This window comes from Oryzias latipes, chromosome 21 (genome assembly GCF_002234675.1).
Source record: "Oryzias latipes chromosome 21, ASM223467v1".
In the NCBI taxonomy this organism is placed as follows: domain Eukaryota; kingdom Metazoa; phylum Chordata; class Actinopteri; order Beloniformes; family Adrianichthyidae; genus Oryzias; species Oryzias latipes.
The window spans coordinates 28,039,389-28,060,002 of record NC_019879.2 but is presented as its reverse complement, the minus strand read 5'-3'; the positions used below and the strand labels follow the sequence as shown (position 1 = coordinate 28,060,002).

General features: G+C 41.2%; 1 protein-coding gene across 1 annotated transcript in view; it reads left to right on the top strand.

Annotated features, from left to right (window-relative positions):
* The first annotated feature begins 138 nt into the window (after window positions 1-138).
* The window catches only part of LOC101170311 (aryl hydrocarbon receptor), a 29,699-nt gene continuing 9,223 nt past the window's right edge, over window positions 139-20,614 (top strand). Inside the window, exons 1-8 of the mRNA XM_011489981.3 lie at window positions 139-646; window positions 2,296-2,483; window positions 11,492-11,589; window positions 16,182-16,271; window positions 18,092-18,224; window positions 18,524-18,657; window positions 20,085-20,287; window positions 20,357-20,466. Coding sequence (XP_011488283.1) covers window positions 606-646; window positions 2,296-2,483; window positions 11,492-11,589; window positions 16,182-16,271; window positions 18,092-18,224; window positions 18,524-18,657; window positions 20,085-20,287; window positions 20,357-20,466 — 997 coding nt within the window. The 5' untranslated portion in view covers window positions 139-605. The remainder of the gene's footprint in view (window positions 647-2,295; window positions 2,484-11,491; window positions 11,590-16,181; window positions 16,272-18,091; window positions 18,225-18,523; window positions 18,658-20,084; window positions 20,288-20,356; window positions 20,467-20,614) is intronic.

Below are 20,614 nucleotides of genomic sequence, written 5' to 3'. Positions count from 1 at the left end.
AAATTAAAAACTTAGATTTAATTTTGTTTTCATTGTTTGTTTTTTTACGTCACATTTTTCTGACATAAAGTTAAACAAAAGTTGAACGAATTTAAATCACTTTTGTGAGCCGCTGACTCCTCCCCCCTGCAGGTGAGGGTCATGGTGATGTACCTGCTGACCTCTGACCCACATCCTGCGGTACCCCCCCCCCGGAAAAATTCCTGCGGGTGCCCGGACCGAGACTATCGGGAGCGCGCCCTCGTAAAAATTGTTTTTTTCACCACAGGCCTACTGCGGCCTCGCGCATGACTGTCGACTGTCGCATGTGGAATGCGCGCCCCCGACACCAGGCGGCTCGCTGCTGGCGGAGCGCTTGCTCGTCAGTCTGAGATGCGGCGGTTTGCGGTGCAGACTGCGGCTCGTCCGCGCGGCGCAGCGGCGGAGCGGAGCCGCTGACCGACAGGAGCCAGGAGGCTGCTGTCTGCGGGAAAACCGCAAACGCTGCGGGTCTGCCCAATTTTTATTTCTTCGTCTTTCTGTATTTTTTTTTTTTGGTACGATGCGCGCGCGCTGCGCACGTGCAGGATTATAGCGGAATTGAGGATTATCCTTTGCGGGTCGTCATGTACGCGGGACGCAAGAGGAGGAAACCCGTCCAGAGAGCGTGAGTGCCCCGCGAGGCCGTCTGATCCACGCACGCGGGTCCGTCCACCTGCAGAGCGCGGGAACGTTCGGCTCCTTCAAAGGCAGAACGTTTCACGGTTACGTTTGCGCGGACAGATGCGGGACTGCGGGCGCGTGCGCGGCCTTCGTCCGGTCAAACAGAAAACGAAAATTGTTTAGTAAAAAATAAAAAAAAATCATTTGAAAGATTCTGGAGGCGCTTTTTAAATAAACTGTTGGCCATTTTCCTCCGCTTATTATGGCCTTTTTATATAAAACATGATTATTCAATAAAATGGTTATAAATGTAAAAGGTCTAATATTATTCCCTCATTTATTTATTATTTTTGAGAAATGGAATAAAATAGAAATAAATTTTTTGACCGTTTACGGCGCATGCGTGACGCGTCAGTGTCAGAGTTAAAAAAGAAAGAATTATATTTATGATTTTTAAACGAAACCCCCCCGTTTGCGTCTATAGTCTCAGATTCTAATAAATGTAAACAATCTATTTAAATAACTTTTTAAATTTATTTTCTAAATTATTGATTTAAAAATTTAATTAAATTAAATTAAAAATCCTGAAACGATACATATTCAAATAAAATAAAATCATCTCTTGTGGAAATTCAGTTAAAAATGATTCTGAAAACGTTTAAGGGGTTCCAACCAAAAAAAATGAATATGTAAAACTCAGTAATCTTACGTTTTTCTAAGTTTTCATATTTTTCTTTTCCTACATGAAACATTTGTAATGTTTGGTAATTTAATGACAGTTTTTGTAAAACAGTAAATGTTTCTGACCTTTTAGCTTTAAAAAAGAAAAACTCTTAAAGATTTGAACTGAAACTTAGAACTCCTGAAACAAATGAAGAAAATAAATCGTTCTGCTATAAAACAGACTGAAATATTAACACATTTATTTGCTTAAACAGTTTACTGAGTAAAAACGTTTATTCCGGTTCTAAAGGAGATTTTTTACTATTCTGTTTAAGAACAATAAAGTTTGTTATGATTGAAGCAAAAACACTAAAAAGTTTTCTAATGTGTTCAGTTCTATTTTGTTCTATTCAATTTCTTCCTAATTTGTCCTGCTCTTTTCCATTTCATTCTATTCTATTTTGCTCTGCCTTAATTTATTCTATTCTGTTCCTTTCTTGACAGTTCTGTTCTTTTCCTGTGTTCTATTCTATTCTGTTTTATTTTATTATTCTCTGTTCTGTTGAATTTGACTCTACTTTACTCTACTCTCTTTGGTTTGTACTTTTCTGGCGTCGTTTCTTCCTAAACGTTTGCGTTTTCCAGAGTTTGAACCTTTTTTAATGACTCAACGGCTGACGGACACCAAACCAAAGCGCCAACCTCCACACCGTGAAACCAGCTGAGAGATGTGGGCGTGTCCAGATCAAACACTGGTTTCCATAAGGCTTAAAATTCACTTTGACAAAAATAAATGAAAAAGTAATCGTTCTGTGGTTCTATCATGTTTATGAAAGCGTCCTTCTGGTTTTTTCTTCAGTTTCTTCTGGAACCCGGTTATTGCTTCTGCCCCAAATAATTGTACAAGTCTGCTTCTCCAAAATGCATCATTAAAGCGTTATTCTAAGGCCTGTTAACCAACAGAACTTCTTCTTCTGGTGTTACCCTCAGTGTGAAGCTGCCTCCAGCTGAAGGGGCCAAATCCAACCCCTCTAAAAGGCACCGGGACCGCCTGAATGGCGAGCTGGAGCGCTTGGCCGGCCTGCTGCCGTTTCCAGAAGACGTCACTGCCAGTCTGGACAAGCTGTCCATCCTCCGGCTAAGCGTCAGCTACCTGAGGGCCAAAAACTTCTTCTGTGGTCAGTTTCCTGCAGCGGCACTGAGGTTCTTCTGTCTGCAGTCTGAGGTCCACTTTCCCTGTGGTCGGAAAGTCAAAAGAGAACAAAAGTTCCCTTTGATAACACAGACATTGACATTTCCATCATCTGCAAAGATGATGATCTTAAGTTTTGGATAAGTTCAGAGACGGTGGGTTTCCAACAAACCACCTCACTGTGTTTGTGGGGGACCAAAATGAACCAAACCGCCACAGACGGATCATGAAACATCCTGGAAAACAAACAAATACAAAATATGTAACACATTTAAAGAAATGTAAACAAAATACATCAAATCTATACATTTCTATCAAAGTTGCTTTTGTTTGCAGCGGTGTCTGTGGTGCTCTGGTGTTTCTGAGATAAGAGTTTTGTTGTTTCGGAGAAACTTGTGCGAGACATGTCAATCCAGAAGACAGACCAACCAAACCAATCCACCAACCAATAAAACCAATCCACTAACCAACCTACATTCAAAACCAACCAATCCATCAAACAACAAAACCAATCCAGCAACTAATCAAACTACAAAATCAATCCACCAACCAACCAAACCAATCCACCAACCAATCAAACCAATCCACCAACCAACCAAACCAATCCACCAACCAATCAAACCAATCCACCAACCAACCAAACCAATTCACCAACCAACCAACCGAATCCACCAACCAATCAAACCAATCCACCAACCAACCAAACCAATCCACCAACCAATCAAACCAATCCACCAACCAACCAAACCAATCCACCAACCAACCTTTATTTATAAGCACTGTTTATACATAGTAGTCTGAAAATAAATAAATAAACTGATAATTAAAAGAAAAAATGCAGATAAAAGAAACGCAAATGTTAAAGTACAACATCAGAAGAAGCTTCTCTGCATGGATGGATGCTCTCCTCCATGATATTCTGTCTTCAGGTGAAGATCTCTGTGGAGATTCTGCGCTGCCACCGTTCGATGCTCCTGAAGTATAAATAATAGACAAAACCCCGACATGTTAAGAATTTATGAAAAGGAGGAAGAGGACTGTGGGTTTGAGACGTTCTGAGAATCATTTAACCTAAAGATGTTCGTTTAGCTGAATGGTCACATAAATTAACTGCTAAAGATTTTTTATTTCTTGCTAAAAAGATAGAAAAACATTTAGCTGTTTTAGTGTAATGAAAAACAACGAAGAAAGGCCAATAAAAAAGAATATTATAAATGAAAATAAACTTTAAATTAAACACTTAAAAAAAAGTCAAATGTAAGAGACGCAAGAAGGCTCTGCTAAAATGTTCTGCTAAAATGGCTAATTTAGCAGTAATCAGCAACTGAAAAAGCTTGAGTCAAACTGCTGAACTAACCTGAAAAAGTGAAAGCAGCTGAAACTGGCCTAAAAAAAGTGTTGGTCTCTGACACTCTAAAGTTTTTGTGTTTAGCTTCGCTTTTCCCTGTTAGATGAGCCGTAAGAATTCTCCACATTGAGAATTGGTCCTGGGAGAAAAAGACAGTAAGCTTGACGAGATGCTGGATGACAGAATTATGCCAACAAAGAGTCTCAGAGAGCTGCTGCCTGCAGGAACAAACCTCCATCGTCTGCTTTCCGCTCCTCTTCCTGATCCGTGGATAAAACCGCATCTGCTTTGCTGCTTCTCTTAGTTTAAAGTTGACAATTTTATTTAAGTTAGAAACTAAAAGCTCAAAATGTGGAATAAAATCCAAAAGCAGGAAAAAAAAAGTAAATTAATGTAAAATATGTAAAATATATTTGTATTCCTTTGACATTTTATGAGGAAATTAAAGAATAATTTTTTTTCTCATTTAAACAAACTTCCAATAATTTTGCAGTTTTTTTTCAAATTAAAATGAATTTAACTATGGAGAACCCAAAGGATCAAATTTAGCCACTGCTTTTTAGGCAAAGCAAGGCAAGGCAAGTTTATTTGTATAGCACAACTCGTACACAAAGTAATTCAAGGTGCTTCACAAAACAGAAAAATGCATTAAAATCACAATACATCATAGAAATAATCAACGTAAAATTTACTTTAAAAGAAAAGAAAAAATTTGAAAATTGATTTAAAAAGAAAGGAAGGAAAGAAAAGTGCAGATAGGACCTTTCAGTCATATACACGGCTAAACAGAAATGTTTTAAGTCTAGATTTGAACATGAACACAGAAGAGGCCTGTCTTACGCCTTCAGGGAGGCTGTTCCAGATTTTAGCTGCAGAATATTGAAACGCTGATTCCCCTTGTTTAGTTCTGACTCTGAGAATCAACAGGAGGCCGGTCCCTGAGGTCCTCAGAGTACGAGATGGTTCATATGGCACTAACATGTCAGAGATGTACTTTGGTGCTCGGCCATGGAGAGACTTGTACACAAGCAGAGCTGCTTTGAAGTCTATTCTTTCAGGTACAGGGAGCCAGTGCAGAGACCTGAGCACAGGACTAATGTGATCATACTTCCTGGTTCTGGTCAGGACTCGAGCAGCAGCATTCTGGATGTACTGAAGCTGTTTTACGGCTCGTTTGGACAGGCCTGTGAGCAGGCCGTTACAGTAGTCTAACCTACTGGAGACAAATGCATAAATGAGTATCTCCAGGTCTCGCTTTGAGATTATGTTTTTGATTTTGGCAATGTTTTTCAGATGGTAAAATGCCGCTGATGTTACTGACTTGATATGGCTGTTAAAGTTCAGGTCAGAGTCCATGATTACCCCTAGATTTCTGACTTGATTTAAGGGTTTAAGAGACAGAGAATGAAGGTTGCTTTTAAAAGGTAGCTTTTAAAAATATTGTATATTTATTTATTTACATTTTTATGGGATGCTGTTTTTTCTGCCACACAAAATGAACTAACAAGAAAAAAGGTCAAATTTCTGGAAGTGTATTGCGTTCAATTACAATTGGGGGGGTTAAAAAAACAACAAAAAAAAAACAGAGGATCTTCGTTCAAATCTTTTCTACTTTTCAAAAATATTAAAAGCAGAAAACATTTAAATGAATATCACCCACTTTTTCTAAAATATGTTTTTTTTTTAATGTACAAATATCTTTTTCTTAACTGAATTTAATACGGTTTCATACAAATCAGTTTTAACATCAGAAGAAAATATTTCTCGAGTTCTGCAGGGTTAAATGCTAAATATTGTTAGCATATTAGCCTAGCTTATATCGCATATTAGCTTAATTACCAAATCATCACAATTTTTAACATATCACAGAAACTTTCAGTTCACAAAAAATAAAGTAATCAAGGTTAGAAGTAGTAAAAAAAAAGCAGAATCCCAAATTAGCAGAAGAATTTGTTGTAAAAACTCCTTGTTGTCATGCTAAGGGCTAAGTCTGCTAGCACTGCGTTGTGCTGCATAAAAAAATGAATATCTCGATGCTGTTTAAAGACAAAATGCTAAATTAACAACTATACAGTAAGCTTTGTACTTATTTTGTGCTTTATTGATTATTCTTTATCCTCCTCACATATTAATACACAGATGGGGAGAGAGGTAATTATCAAGTTAGCTAACGAGGCCACCAAGACTAGGGGTGGGTACCAAAACTTGGTGCCAAGTGAATACCAGTACCAACGAATGCAGTACTATCGGTATCATGTTTGTCTGCACCGATAGTACTGACGAATGCAGTAGAAATGTCGGTACTGATAGTACTGATGTACACGGTACTACCATGGTTACGTAGCATAATGGGGATTTAGCTGCTCCGTTTTAGATGTATTTTTCACTTTTATTCTATTCTGTTTTGCCAAACAATTTTCTAGCAAAACATTTTAGCTTTCCAGTGATTGTGGGCGGGCTTATGTTTAAAAAAGGGGTGTGGTCATGAGAGTGGGCGGAGCTTCTGTCAAAATGCCAAATGTGAAGCGAGCAAAACTTCTTCTAATTCAGATAGAATAGAACAAATAGGAGTGATATGTACAGCGCTCAGAAAAAAAACCGTTGTCATGGCGATGAGCGGTGAAATATGTGTTTACTTCAGCCTGTGTGAAAACGGAGGTGCAGCGAAAGACGTAAATAAAGCATCATAGGCGCATTGAAGGGCCCTTCTTTGCTCTGTTACACACGCACATTTAAACTTTTGTAGAAAAAAATCCAAATGAATCCCTAACCAAGCACAGCGTGGGGTTTAATCCAGCGACACATCAACACACAGGCAACAGATTACTGGTTGACCGCTCTTCCCGAGCTTTGAATGATGGTTAAAAATACCAGCTCAAGTGCTAAATGCAAAATCTGGTGAAAAAGCTGGATTGAGACATGCGTGGATAACTGCAAACAAATAATACCAAAATAATGCAAAGCTAAACATGTAAAATGTAAACGTAAAATGAGACACACAGGAAGTCGATAATGCCAAACAAAACCTAGAAATGCTAAAGTCAAAGGAAACACATTCGGAAAGGCTGATAATCCTAAAGTATCTGAATCCATGCAGGTTATATAATAATATTCCTCTAAATGCTAAAGCAGCTCAAGAAGAAGAGCGCTAATTAAAATCTAAATGTCAGTTGGCCTGAGGGTTTGTTTGGACATGAGCGCTCTAGAGACGCTGGTTCCTGTCAGATACACTGAACGTCGTCTAATAGACGCTGACGGGTTTAATGTAAAAAGAGGCAAAGAGAAAAAAAAAATGTCCTGAGTGACGTAGGTCTCTGAAAACATGGACCAGATTGATGGCGTCTCTGCTTCCCGCCCTGCAGGTGAGCAGTGCTGCGTCACAATATTCATTTCTGTTCTGCCAGGGTTTTTAAGCAAAAGCTCATACTCGCACGTGCTCGTTGTGGTTGTATTGTGGCACAGTTTATTCAAGAAGCTAAATAATTTGTTTTTTGACTCATTTTTCGTACATAGAGCCCATACAGTTTTAGAAGCTTGTGAACGCCAGGAAAAAACAAGAAACTAGAATCTCTGTCTATTCTGGAATTAACAGAAGATCTCAGCACCACAACACAGTCGAGAAAAGGTCAAAGATAGAATCCCCCAGTTCTCTGGTCGCCCAAAGCTTTTATAGACACGGCGTCCAGCACACTATCCGTCCTTCCTCATCATCATTTAAAAACATTTGAATCTCGTTAACGGCGGTTTCTGAGGCGTGAAATGAAAACACTTTTTTCAAAATAAATGAGTCACCTGATCAACAACTGGATGGCGATACGCTTCTTGGTAGGAAGTGGCGGCCTTGGGCGCTGCACAGCTGGCGCCACCAGAGGTCCCACAGCGTCACAAAGATCATCAAAAGTTGAGTTTTTTCGACATTGTTTCGAATTTCGAAAAAGGTTTTGCGCATAATGGAAACGCAGCTAGTTTGATAGGCTTTTGTCTGCTGATCAGGGGCGGAACAATAGGGGGGCAAGAGGGGGAAACTGCCCCCTCGGCAAAAAAACTTTTGCCCCTCCAAGTTGAGTCAATATTTGTATTTGTAATATTTGTATATTTTTAAATTTATAAGATTTGAAAACAACAACACAAGCTTTTTTAAGCATTAGCATTAGCACCTCAGCTAACAGCGACAGTTTTAATAACAATAATAAGATCGTTAGACATATGTCATTCTGATCCTTTCATCTGTAACGGCTGTTCACTCGGCTGTTCCCATTCTCCAATGACTTCTGCACCCCCCCCGACCCCATATAAAATGCTCTGAAGGAGATTCACTACAATCCCTCCACCCTTTACTGGTAGATTATTTCAAACTGTTGTTTAAGACCTCTGAGTTATGGGCAGAACCGTTTGTGCGGAGTAACACCGCCCCACTTTCCCTCGGCCATTGCTGAGAGCTTTCTGTTCACACTCTCTCCTGCTAGCTTATAGCCCCTCACCCCCGCAGCGATATCAGAGCTATCCAGCCGTTCAGTTTAGATCCAGATTCCAGCTCAGATGAGGAAAACAACGACGTTCATGGATCTATGTGTCTGCAGGTGGATGGATTGGAAAGGGGCGGAGCTGGAGGCTTGTGGCCCCGCCCACCGTATTTTCTACGTCACAAATATGATCTTTTTAAAGCTGCATTTTATCGTCTCCTCCTGATTCTCAATGATTTAAATAAATAAACACTAAAAAATGACATTTTAGGCTTAATTGCCTTTAAGCATGTACTCCATCATCAAACAAATGCAACAAAAATATGTTAAAAACACCAAAAACACAATTTTTCCATTGAGGTGAGTTGTTAAAGTGGCAAACAAAAACTCATCTAGAGCCGGTTTGGGTGTTTTAACCCAAAAGTTCAGGGGCGATGGCGCTCCGTCACATGTGTCTGCAGCTCCACATGTGCAGTCTGTGGCAGTTTGTCGCATCGTCTGTCTCTAGACACGCAGACGACCCCCCCCCCCCCCCCCCATTTCCTGTTTGTTTGTTCTGCATCACAGACTCCAGGTACGGCGAGCTAACAGTGCTGCAGGAAGTCAGCCGGCACAAAGCTGTGGATGGCTGGAGGAGGACGAGGAGCAGATCGTGTTATGCGGCTTCAGTGAGCGCAGTCACGAAAAATTCACATCCTTACGGTTTTCCCGTGTTGTCGGAGCCCGAGGAGTTTCCAGTGAATTAAGGAGAACAGCTTTGCTTTCCCACGCCGGGTTATGTTTGCTCTGAAGTTAGAAACGCCGTAAAAACCTCTGATGTGACAGGTCACCCCACACATGGTCACCTCCCACCACCCTGATCCGGCTCACGTCAACGCACTTTTCTGGATGGATCCCTTATGCTTTAATGTGACGTTACCCACTGTAGCTACTGGAGAAGACGGCCGCGGCTCACGCTACCTGCAAAAATGGGAAACTTCAGGCGTTCAAACAAGCTTTCCACAAGCTTTGTAGACCTAACGAAGAAACAAAGAGGTGAAATGGTAACAAAATTTGCTAAAAGTGCTTTAAAACTTAAGATGTTTCTCTAAAATGTAACCTTAATATTGTGGTCCCATACATCAAAATAAAGGTTAAATTCAAATGCTGAACAGGCTGAAAACAGTCTAAGAAAGCTGAAGAATAGCCATATAATCCCAAAACTACAATTGAGAAATAATAATATGTAAAGAAAAAGCAGAGGCTGACATCTGAAAGTTTGTATGCTTCAAAAAGTGTTCATGTAAACAAAAATGTAAACGCTTTGAAAAAAAGTTTAGAAACACGTACAAAAATACTAAAAGGAAAAATTCATTACTTGAAAAATCTGAATTAGCTGAAAAGAAGCAGAATGACGGCGACTAAATAATAGAAACGCGAAATAAAACCCTTCACATGGCAACTTAAATGCTGAGGAAACTGAATTTTTGATTCTATTAAGAGTTGTTTTTAAGAAATGTGGCTTTTTCTGAGTTTTAACGCTTTCTTACTCTTTTTTTTGTTTTTACAAAAATGTTATTTGGCACTTTAAGCTTTTCCTAATAAAATATAAATATATTAAATGTATTTTTCTGTAAGTCCTAAAAAAAAATCCAAAATAAATGTATTTATTAATTTGATGTAATAGGTTTTAAGTAAAGTTGTTCAGCTTCTCTTTATAAATAAATTATGCATCTCCTCTGAAACCAACCTGGTTGTGTGTTTACTGGGAATAAGTTCTGCTGTCTTCACGTTGTGGTTTGGACCTTTTTTACCTGAACAAAATGTTCAAACGTTGGGTAACTCCAGAACAATGCAGAACGGATCATGATAGTACCTCCTCCCTACATGACACTTCATGTCTTCCCTGCAAAGTTCCGTCCGGTGCATCTTTGTGTTCTGGGTCTCAGCACTATGTGATCCAAGAAGGCTGCTTGGCCTTAAAGGTCAGGGGTGTCAAACCAAAGCTGCGCTCCGTCTGACATCCTGAAATGAAGCAGAACGGCGGCGACGCTTCTTTGTTTCTGCTCCGACACCCCCCCAGCACCGACCCGACTCTCAAATGGACTCTTCGTTAACCCTCAGCAGCAGGAAACAAAAGACGTGACCCAGAATCATCGTCCAATCGGGCTGAGCGTCACCTTTAGGGTCGGAGGTGTTCACGGGTCGAGGCGCAGCGAGCTGGCAGAGATCAGACACTAATGACCTCCGATCGCCGCTCTCTTCCTCAGCTCATCACCTGACCTCGGCGTCCAAATCAGTTACGGCAGATCGCGGCTTCACGCGACGTCTGACTGTTCGTGTTGACAAGAAAAGGTCTTCGCCTGGAAAAAGAAAACGCTATCTACAAAAGAAAACAAAAATGACCGAAAAAATTTTACGAACCTCCACCGGTTTTATTTTGTTACCATGGAAACTTCTCAACGTTGGTTTAAAAAATATAAATATAACCAATTTACGAATAAAAAAAATCAGGTGACAAAGCTACCACAAATTCGGAAAAAAAAAAAACTCAAGTTAACCACAGATTTGACTTAAATGAATAGCGCCACCTTGAGTCAACATCCAGTTACATTCTCTTGTTGGCCTCATCTATTCAAGTTTGTTCCCTTTCAAACAAAGATCCATTTAAACCTGAATGCGGTTGAGGTTTGTCTTCAGATAAAGGCGTCTTTATGTCCTTAAAGCTGCTGTGTGGATGAGTAAACAATAAAGTTTTTATAAGATAGAGACACTAAATGGAACAGGCCTTCGTTAATAAGAAACAATGGGCATTGACAACCCCCATAGGGGCTATTTTGTCATTAAGGTTTGACATAAAAACACATTGAAAACCAGATTCAAACCCATTTACATCCTGGCACAGATATTTATGGACGATGCTGCAGCTTTAAAAGTGAAGAAGTGAACTCTTGACAAATAGGAAAATATGTCCAGATCACACCTGCAAACATGTAAACTGTAAAGGTAAAGAACTTTGCTGATGATACTTTAGTTTTTGTGAGTCAATGTGAGGACTATAGATCCTCTCATGAAGGCACGCTCAGGTGAACTCTGATGTAACCGGGTTTAGTCTCAGTGAGTCCAGAGGTGGAGGCCTCCATCAGGAGGATGTAGTTCATGGACAGCTGTGCTGAAGAGTTGTCTTTGCGTTTGTCTCCCCAGCTGCATTGAACAATCCCAACGGAGCCTCTGAAGGAAACCAGGAGACTCCAAAAGCAGCACGGAAGCAGAAGATTCCAGAAGGTGAACTGCTGCTGCAGGTCAGTCTGAGGAGCCTGAAGGCTGCAGCTGCACATGCTAATCCCAAAGTGTTTCGTCATTTTCTATGGATTGGTTTTCAGTGTTTGCTCAGCGCGTGGAAGTGTGTATTATGTGAAAATAATCTGGATCTTTTCCTTTTAAAAGGAAAGTTATCAAGAAAGCCTTTATTGTTCAGCTTCTTGACTATAATAGGTCATAACTCCTGCTCTATGACTACATTGACGTGTTTGATGTTTAAAGTTACAGATCTGGGTAAACCAGGCCGACCGTGACTATAAAAATGATCGAAAAGTAAGTTTTAAAGATGGTCTCTACCGTCTAAAGCAAAGCAGGGAGTTGTTTTTGCAGGAAGTTGGTTCCACAAGAGATAAAATGGATGTCTGAAGGCTCTACCCCCCAATAAAAGTTAAACTCCCACCAGCTGCCACACACCTGGTTGTGTGCCGTTTGTTCTTTGCATTTGACCAAAGTGAAAGCTCCGATACTGCTCACCATTTCTGTCGCACCGGTAATGTTAGATCGTGGTTGTGAGGGGCTGTTAGCTAGCGGGAGAGAGTGTAAACAAAGGGCTGATGGGAACTGAGCCAACAGTCCCGCCCCACAGCTCAGAGGTAACTGTCTAATGAACTCCTGCCGCTCTGCAGAAACTATATCCAGGAAAACGACACAGGTTTCCAAATTTGGGCTAAAAACAGCATATTTGTAATTAAAACGCTACTGGGAACGCTTTGAAAACAGATCAAGAGATAACCGGAGTGTACCAACTGTCCTTATGGGTGGCTACGGGTGACAAACCTGTACGGACATGCAGGTCATAGATCGCTGAGTGAACCTGCAGAGGAAATGCAGGCGGGTACAGATTTACATACAGATTTTTCATCCCCCCCCCCACACACACCATGAGGACTGTGCACGGAGCCCGTTAGTGCTGTTCATGTGATACGTGCGCGCTCCTTCCGTGCAGCCGTAGTGATGGCGCTTCAGTGCTGCGTTCACACCGAACGCGCTCGTCCACCCTGCCCTTACCTCGCCAACAGTAGCCCAACAGTAGCCGGGACTGGCTCCAGCAACCACATGACCCTGAAAGGGGAACAGCGGCTTACGAAAGTTGATGGAACTTCAGGACAAGAGCGCTTGCATTGATCAGCCATATTGGATTTGTATTCTAGCTGCTACTCGAGTCACTGAACACGTCACATGCCCAAAGCTAAGTCCCTGATTGGTTGACGTGACACGTCAACCTCAACAAAAAATGTAATGCTGGACGTACTGTGAAACTCAAATTGTGCTGCTGGACCGACACGCCCAACGCTCAAGTTGCCCCACAGAACCTCAGATCGCATCTGTACGTCGACTTAACATTGAAACCCGACGGGCAAATCGCGTTTGGCCTGAACACAGCCAGTAAAGTGTGGCGTTAGGACATCGTATGCCAACATCAGCCATATGTCATTAGTGTGCATGACTTACACTATCCTTAGGAATACTTCACAATACACGTTCCACACCCACGACAATGGTACGTTTCATTTTCATGACGTCCCTGAAAGGCGATCGTACGAGCCTCAAGGGAACTGACAGACCCTAAAGATGGTCCTCTCTACGACCCTCCATGAACCCGGTCAACCCAAAAACCTGCAGAACCTGTACAGGAGCATGTGGCTAAGGCTTTAGGACGGTTCAAGAACTTCATCACGCAGGATTATGTTGAGGAGAGACATCAAGGATCATCACAGAGGAGGATCATCGCTCCCATGAGGGTCGTCTTCACTGAAGTTTTCTAAACTCCTGCAGATACACTACGGACGTTTGGAAAGAGACGTCCCTCTCAGCTCAGAGGGTTCTGACCCGTCCATAGCTCAGTGGCCGTGTTCTCCTGTTCCTCACCTTCAAAATAAAAGCTTCCTCATCACACAGACGGAGCACGCCCGCCGGCTGCAAGATCTGTTTGGGTTTTTTTTTGCTGTCGATTTTCCAGTCCAGTTCCTTCTAATGTGCATCACTCAGGAATTCCAGGAGAGGAACCCCCCCCCCCCCCCCTCAGTAAGTGGTTGGGGCGTGCCGTTTTTATCAGACATTCCCCACATTGTTGAAAAGAAAAGCCAATCTGGACATCAGGCGACCTGCAGGATGTCTCAGCGCGAGAAGGTGGAAAGTAAACCCGGGAGCTGACCTTTGACCCACTTCTGAGCTGAATTTCCAAACCCAACGCCTTGGTTCCTCTTCTCAGAACCGCCTTATCTGGAGCCAGAGGTCATCGAGTGCACGAGAGGACCAAGAGGCCTCATGTTTGCCGCCTCGCGTCACACAGAGCCAAACAGTAAGGGAGCGGTTTGCCGCCCCGCCGGACATTTGTTTATGTTTACTGTGCGGTAAAGTGTGGTCGCCGACTGCAGCGACGCACTGGTGAGTTACCTAAAAGAACAACCCGCCGCCGGCAGCGTTGGCCAGCCCCCCACAGGACCTCATGACGATGGTTTGATGGGAGCAAACGTTTGTGTGACGAGGCAGAAACTCAGCAGCTGCTCCTCCTCCAGCAGAAACCAGGAGGGCGCTCCACTTCACTTCACTGACGGGCAAACTCCCCGTTGGCTCCTCACGTCTTTTTTCCTCCTGTTCTTGACTCAAATATTTATACTCTTTCACTAAAAAAACCTGTTTCATCTTAAAAAAAAAACAAATATCAGAGACCCCCCCCCCTCAAGTGTGAGATTTTGTTTGTGCCAAATTATGAAATGAATTAATTAAAACTATCTTGCTATGCAGAAAATGTTAACGTTTAAATCTGCATTTATCCCCTTTGGATGGAAATATTGTAATGGATCTAAAATAAAGAAAAAAAATCATAAATAATGCTAATTATGTTAGTAATGCTAAATTAAAAGGTTAAAACCCCAAATAAAGTTAATTAATTTAAATGTTTAAAACCCACAAAGAAGCTTAAAGATGGCAAAATTTTAAAAAAAGGAGACACTCATAGTCTGTATTGATCTGCAGCCCCTCCGCAATCTCACGTGCATTTTTGTGATAATTGTGGCAGAAAAAGCTGGAAGCTGCAGCTGTTTTTTCTAAAAGATATATTAAAAGTTAAGTTAAAAGATTTAAAAACTGTTTGATGTGTGTTTGTTGTGGTTTCAAGACGTTTAACAAGGACGACTCATTGTGCGCTGAGACGCTGTCACTTAAACCCAATGCATCATGGGAGATGTAGTGCGAACAGCCGGCAAACGCAGACCGACTCGCGTCTCTGAGCTTCATTGTTTTGTTCACTTGTTCCACGGTCTGACGCCGGATTCTGTGGAAAGCTACACCGCTAAAGACGAGCTTTAGCTGGTCTTTTTGTCTAAACTGAGAGACTTTATGAGCAGAATCAGAACAAGGAAGTGAAGACTTTAATCACTTCTGATTGGTCAGACTGATGACGTGTGATTAAGCCTCCAAGAATGATTGGTGGAGACAGTTAAAGGGGCGGGACTTTTCCGAAAACAGCTTATGCTACGGCTAAATCGCCGTACCGTCATTCTTATCTAAATGTCTTTAATAGAATCAAATAAACACAAAGAAAAAAGTATTTTATGATCTTTTATATTCCTCACTACTCAGTGTTTTATCAGGGCCTGTTTGGATGAACACAGAGCTGATTTCCTGGAGATGGAAAATGTTTTTACATCAGTGAATGAGGGCAATTTCCCAAGGCACACTTGACCATCTCCCACGGCACACTAGTGTGCTGCGGCACACTGGTTGAAAAAAACTGGTGTAGATGACCCAACTCCCAATGGTAACGTGCCTTGGGAGTGGGGTCATGCGGACCCTACAAAACAGCAAAAGGGTTAAAATGAAGATTTTACGGCCTATACCATGCAGAATTAACTTTTTTGAGCTTTTAAGTGTATTTTAATGTTTATTTCCCACTATAAAAAAAAAACCGAAGTGGTATTTTAATCCATTCATGCATCTCTGAATATTCCTCTGAGAACCAGTCCTTCCCAATCTATGGATATAGTTTACTCTAAAAGCTTTATAATAGCATGATATAGGCCCGTTAAATTCTACCTACATGTTAATTATACAGAAAAAATGCTAAAAGCTGAGCTAATCATACATAATTTTGATTGATACTTTGTTAGTTAAAAATACATCAAACTGAGCACTGAATCAATGAAGCCAGAAGTGCTTCAGTGCTTCAGACAGTGTTGGAAATGGTGAGTAAAGTGATTTTCACCCAATCAAATATATTTACCTCTAAGAATTATGACATTTAAAAGATCCTAAAAAAAGTTTTTCATCATTGTTTTTTTTAATTGTAAAAGTCAGTGGGAAATGGTAGTTTTATGAACCAGCCTCTGGTGACCGTTTGAGGAACTGCAACATGTTGAAAATGAAGATAAGGGGAAAAAAGACCAGATTCTTTGTTAGCATAACACTAAAACACCCGAACAGATGTTGAATAAATGTTAAAGTTAGCAAACAAGTAAACTTAAAAAATATTCTGAGAGGCTCAGCAGCTATGAGCAAAGCTCATGTTTGTGTTCACACTCACAACCCTGTTCCAGATTTATGAATCCAAATGTTTGTGTTTACCCGACAGGCTCTGAACGGATTTGTTCTGGTCATCACTGCCAGCGGAACGATCTTCTACACGTCACACACCATCCAGGATTACCTCGGCTTCCATCAGGTATTGTTGTCATCATCAGCTGCAAATCTCCATGGAAACGGGATAAGAAAACATTTCAACAGCAAATGAGGGTCGATGTGGAGATCTGTCTGAAATTTAGTCCCAAAGTAAATCCTAAGAACAAAACTTTTTGTTATTACACTTGATAAAAAACCTCCAAAAATAAAATTAAATGTATTTCTTTAAATGTAAATTTACAACTTTAGAACACAAAAAGAAGTCATAAATTATCTGAACCGTGGTCAAAGATGAAAGACGTGGTGCGTTTGGCGAAGCTAAGTGCTGGACAACTTTCCTAAACAAAGAAATTTTGTTCTTATTAGCATGGGAACAAAATTCACCAGTAAATTTACGATTTTAATCTGGTAATAAGACTTTTTTTGGGTTTGTGGCTGTAATACTCCGTCACAATCTCCCTGCTAAAAAATAAAAAACTGATACTAAAAACATGGTGACAAGCTGTTAGCATCTTTTGCTACATTAGCATCTTTTGCTAGGTTAGCTATAAGTGCGTAATTAATGATTTTAACGTCTGTACTAATGTTTGCTTTCATTTGTTTTCATATCTTTTGCTCTTTTTTACTAAAACAAATTCTATTTTTTGCTGTCTGATGCTAAGTTAGCATAACTTAATGTTTTAGCTTTTAGTAGCCTTTTGTTTTTCTTTGTTGATGTATTTTTAAGCTAATTTGACATCAGTTTGCTTAGTGTTGCTAATGGTCTTTCTGCTTCATTTGACCGTATTTTAATTTTTTTAGAAACATATCAAATACAATCATTATTTAGCTTCTCTTTAGCATTTATAAGAATGGCACTTCTTTTACACTTTTCTATACTTTATTAAGTTTAAAACTGAATCAGTTAATTTGGTAAAAATGACCTTTTTGACATCTTTAGCTGCTGTGTGCTGAGAAACTGCACATTTTTTTTTTAAACTGAAACTGTTAGTAGAGGAAGATGAAACACTGATGCTGGAAATACAAACACCTTTGCAAAAGTGACATAAAATGCAGAGGTAGAAAAAAACCTGTCAGTAAGTGCAGAAAGCCCTAGGAGAAATGTGCACGCTTCTTTAAGTTGTGCTGGAATGTGTTTTTTTCAAATTAGAATGAAGCTGCAGAGGTGTCTGAATTCCTTCGCGGTGTTGGATGTTAATGCAGTTCTGACACGCGCTCACTACTTCTTTTTTTAACTGAAAATATAACGTAAAAACCTAACAAAACTGAACATCTTACAAGTCTATTTATGAATCCACTGTTCTGATGATCAAAACTTGGAAGATTTATTTAAAAACAAAAATTAAAAAACATTTTTAAAATGACAAATCAATGCATTGTGGTCTATATTCGCCAATCTAGTGAACATCGATGCTAACTAGCTTTTTTGCACAGACGTCATCCAAAAACATGCTTCATTATTGGTGCCCCTAGGTGTGAGTGTGCATGTGTGTGTGAGTGTGGCCCTGCGACAGACTGGCGACCTGTCCAGCATGTCACATGTGACCCCGAAAGGGACAAAAACTGGTTAAGAAGATGAACGACTTCTGGGAAATTTCCAGGTTACTGGATTTGGAATTCAAACACCCCCAAAAAAATAGCTACCACTCGATATAGTGAACTCAGTAGGGAGGGAATTCGGACACAACCCGAACCTGAACGAGAAGATAAAAAGAATCAGTTCACCTGGAAAGCTGATGTTCTGATGGACGAAGTAGGCCGGGCTGGAAGCGGCACGTCCCGGCGATGCTGCTGCTGCTGCGCCGGCCGGCGGGCGATGCGTCCACCGCTGCGGCTTTAAAAACTTGGCCTGTTCCTCCTCAGACTGACGTGATGCATCAGAGCGTTTACGAGATGGTCCACTCTGAAGACCAGCAGGAGCTGAGGAGAAACCTGCACTGGGCTCTGAACCCCCCTCCCGCCGCAGAGTCAACCATTTCCCAGGACTCCCATCCAGGTAGTGTCCCCGCCCCCCTTTCAGGTGATTGGACGGTGAATTTAGGATTGAGGAAGCAGAGATGATGTCTCTGTAGACATTTCCTGACATTTCTAACTCTGTTTTTGGGCTGAGCAGCTGATCTGGAGGTCGGCCAGAGTTGAATGGGTGCGTGTAAAAACGTCGACACAGATGCAAAGCTGCTACGGCCTTAAGCTGTAAACCAGTGCAGGTCAAATCACACGATGATGAAAGGTTCCCCGACAGATATTTGTTTTCTCCCCTCTGGACCTTAAACCGCTGCTTTACTGCTTCCACAGAGACGGCCCCCGACAGCGGCGCCGCTTCGGTCTCCTACAGACCCAACCAGCTTCCACCAGAGAACTCGTCTTTCTTAGAGAGGAGTTTTGTGTGTCGCTTCCGCTGCCTCCTCGACAACTCCTCAGGCTTTACGGTGGGTTCACAGTCCAGGCGGTTGGAAGGTCACTGCCATTCAACCAGTTAGAAGCTTTTTGCTCAGAAAAGTGTAAAAAAAAAAGTGTAAAAAAAAAAAAAGGCCTTCATTTTTGTGCCAAAAAAACTAAAATTAACTACCCAATGTCTACACAAGAAACGAAATAATTTGGAAAACATTTTTAATCAGTTGTAATTTATGGAAAGAATTGGTAAGTGTTCACAAAACAAGCCAGTTGGATATTGTTTACTAGCATCTTAACTCTTTAGTGTCGTAACATCAGTGGTCTATATGTTCATAATCAAATCTCACAACTATAAAGGACGCTTTAGCAAAATGATAACGTTTGTGATTTATGTAAGCTAGAAATACTCTGTTCATGAATATTTTAAAAGGTCAATTGGGAATTTTGTGCCAAGCTAAATGCTGATTAACAAATATTTTAATGGCAATAATTAGCCAGAATAAACGGAGCCCATGTGAAATTCATGTGAATTTGTTACCATTCAGGTCCAGACAAAGCAAAGGCTGATGGTTATTCCAATTAAATTGATCCACTAGCACAGCTAATGTTGTTAGCACGCATGTTTTATTAACCTATTAACGTAATCCTAACCCTTCTTCCGTGTCAGTTCAGCCAAAAAAAAAAGCGCTGGGCGCACGGATTTAAAAAACTATAGGCGTACATGTGCTTAGTAATAATCATAACAATCATAAAAGCCCATTTAGAAGATCATCTCCCTGTGTTGATCGTAGATTAGCATGTTTACATCAAGATTTCTTTTCCTTAATGGATTATCCAGACCAATCACTACCATAGACGTCAGCGGACCAACGTACAGCCAATCAGATAGTGTGACGTCATCATTAGATGCTAGTTGTGTTCGGTGGTCTGTGTGAATGCAGCATTATCCTGGGGGCGGTGCTGGCGCAGACTGTTCCTGGAAGGGGCGGATCCTCACTTTGTGATGTCACAATGTGAGAACCCACTGGTTTTCCTGGATAGGGAGGGGCTAGTGCTCAGAGGACCTTTTTAGAGAACTACTTAGAAAGAGATGAACGGATCAAAATACCACTTTGGGGTTGTGTTTCGTGAGGAATGAACATTATAACGCACTTTGAGGCGGATTTTGTATGATATATAGGCCCTTTAAGAAATAGTAAAATTCTAAATTAATAACTTAATTAATGTTGAATTAATATAATAAATGCTAAATTAGCTTAAATCTGTGTTGAAAAGAAGCAAAGAAAAAAAATCCACTAAAAGATTCACAACTATCTCACAATCAAAGGGCATTTTGATTCAAAGATGAACCCATTTGTTGTTAGCGGTCATGACTTTACAAACACGTCTTGTTTGGATGCAGCAGCAGCAGGTCATGCGGTCGTTTCTGCGTGTTTGATGACGGATCTGGTTTCCACTGCAGGCGCTGAACCTCCAGGGCAGACTCAAGTTCTTGCACCGGCAGAACCGGCAGCCGGAAAACGGAGGGAAGCGCCTGCCGCAGCTCGCTCTGTTCGCCATCGCCACTCCTCTGCAGCCCCCATCCATTCTGGAGATCAGGACCAAAAACATGATCTTCAGGACCAAACACAAGCTGGACTTCACTCCAACCGCCTGCGACGCAAAGTAATGACACTTTCAGAGCCTCAGGGCCGCGTCTCCCACAGAAATTGATCAAAAGCATTCGTCTTTCAGAGGAAAGATCGTTCTGGGTTACACTGAAGCTGAGCTGAGGGTCCGAGGGTCCGGATATCAGTTCATCCATGCTGCAGACATGCTGCACTGTGCAGAGAACCACGTCAGAAGTAAGAAACACAAAAACGTCACAACACTCGACAATGATGACAATAATGCAGCAGCCGCAGCTGAGCGACAGCAAGAGAATGTGAAGTAACGCTTAAACTTCCACATGTTGTGCTAAACCTGTGATGCTTCGCTTCCACTGAGCGGTCC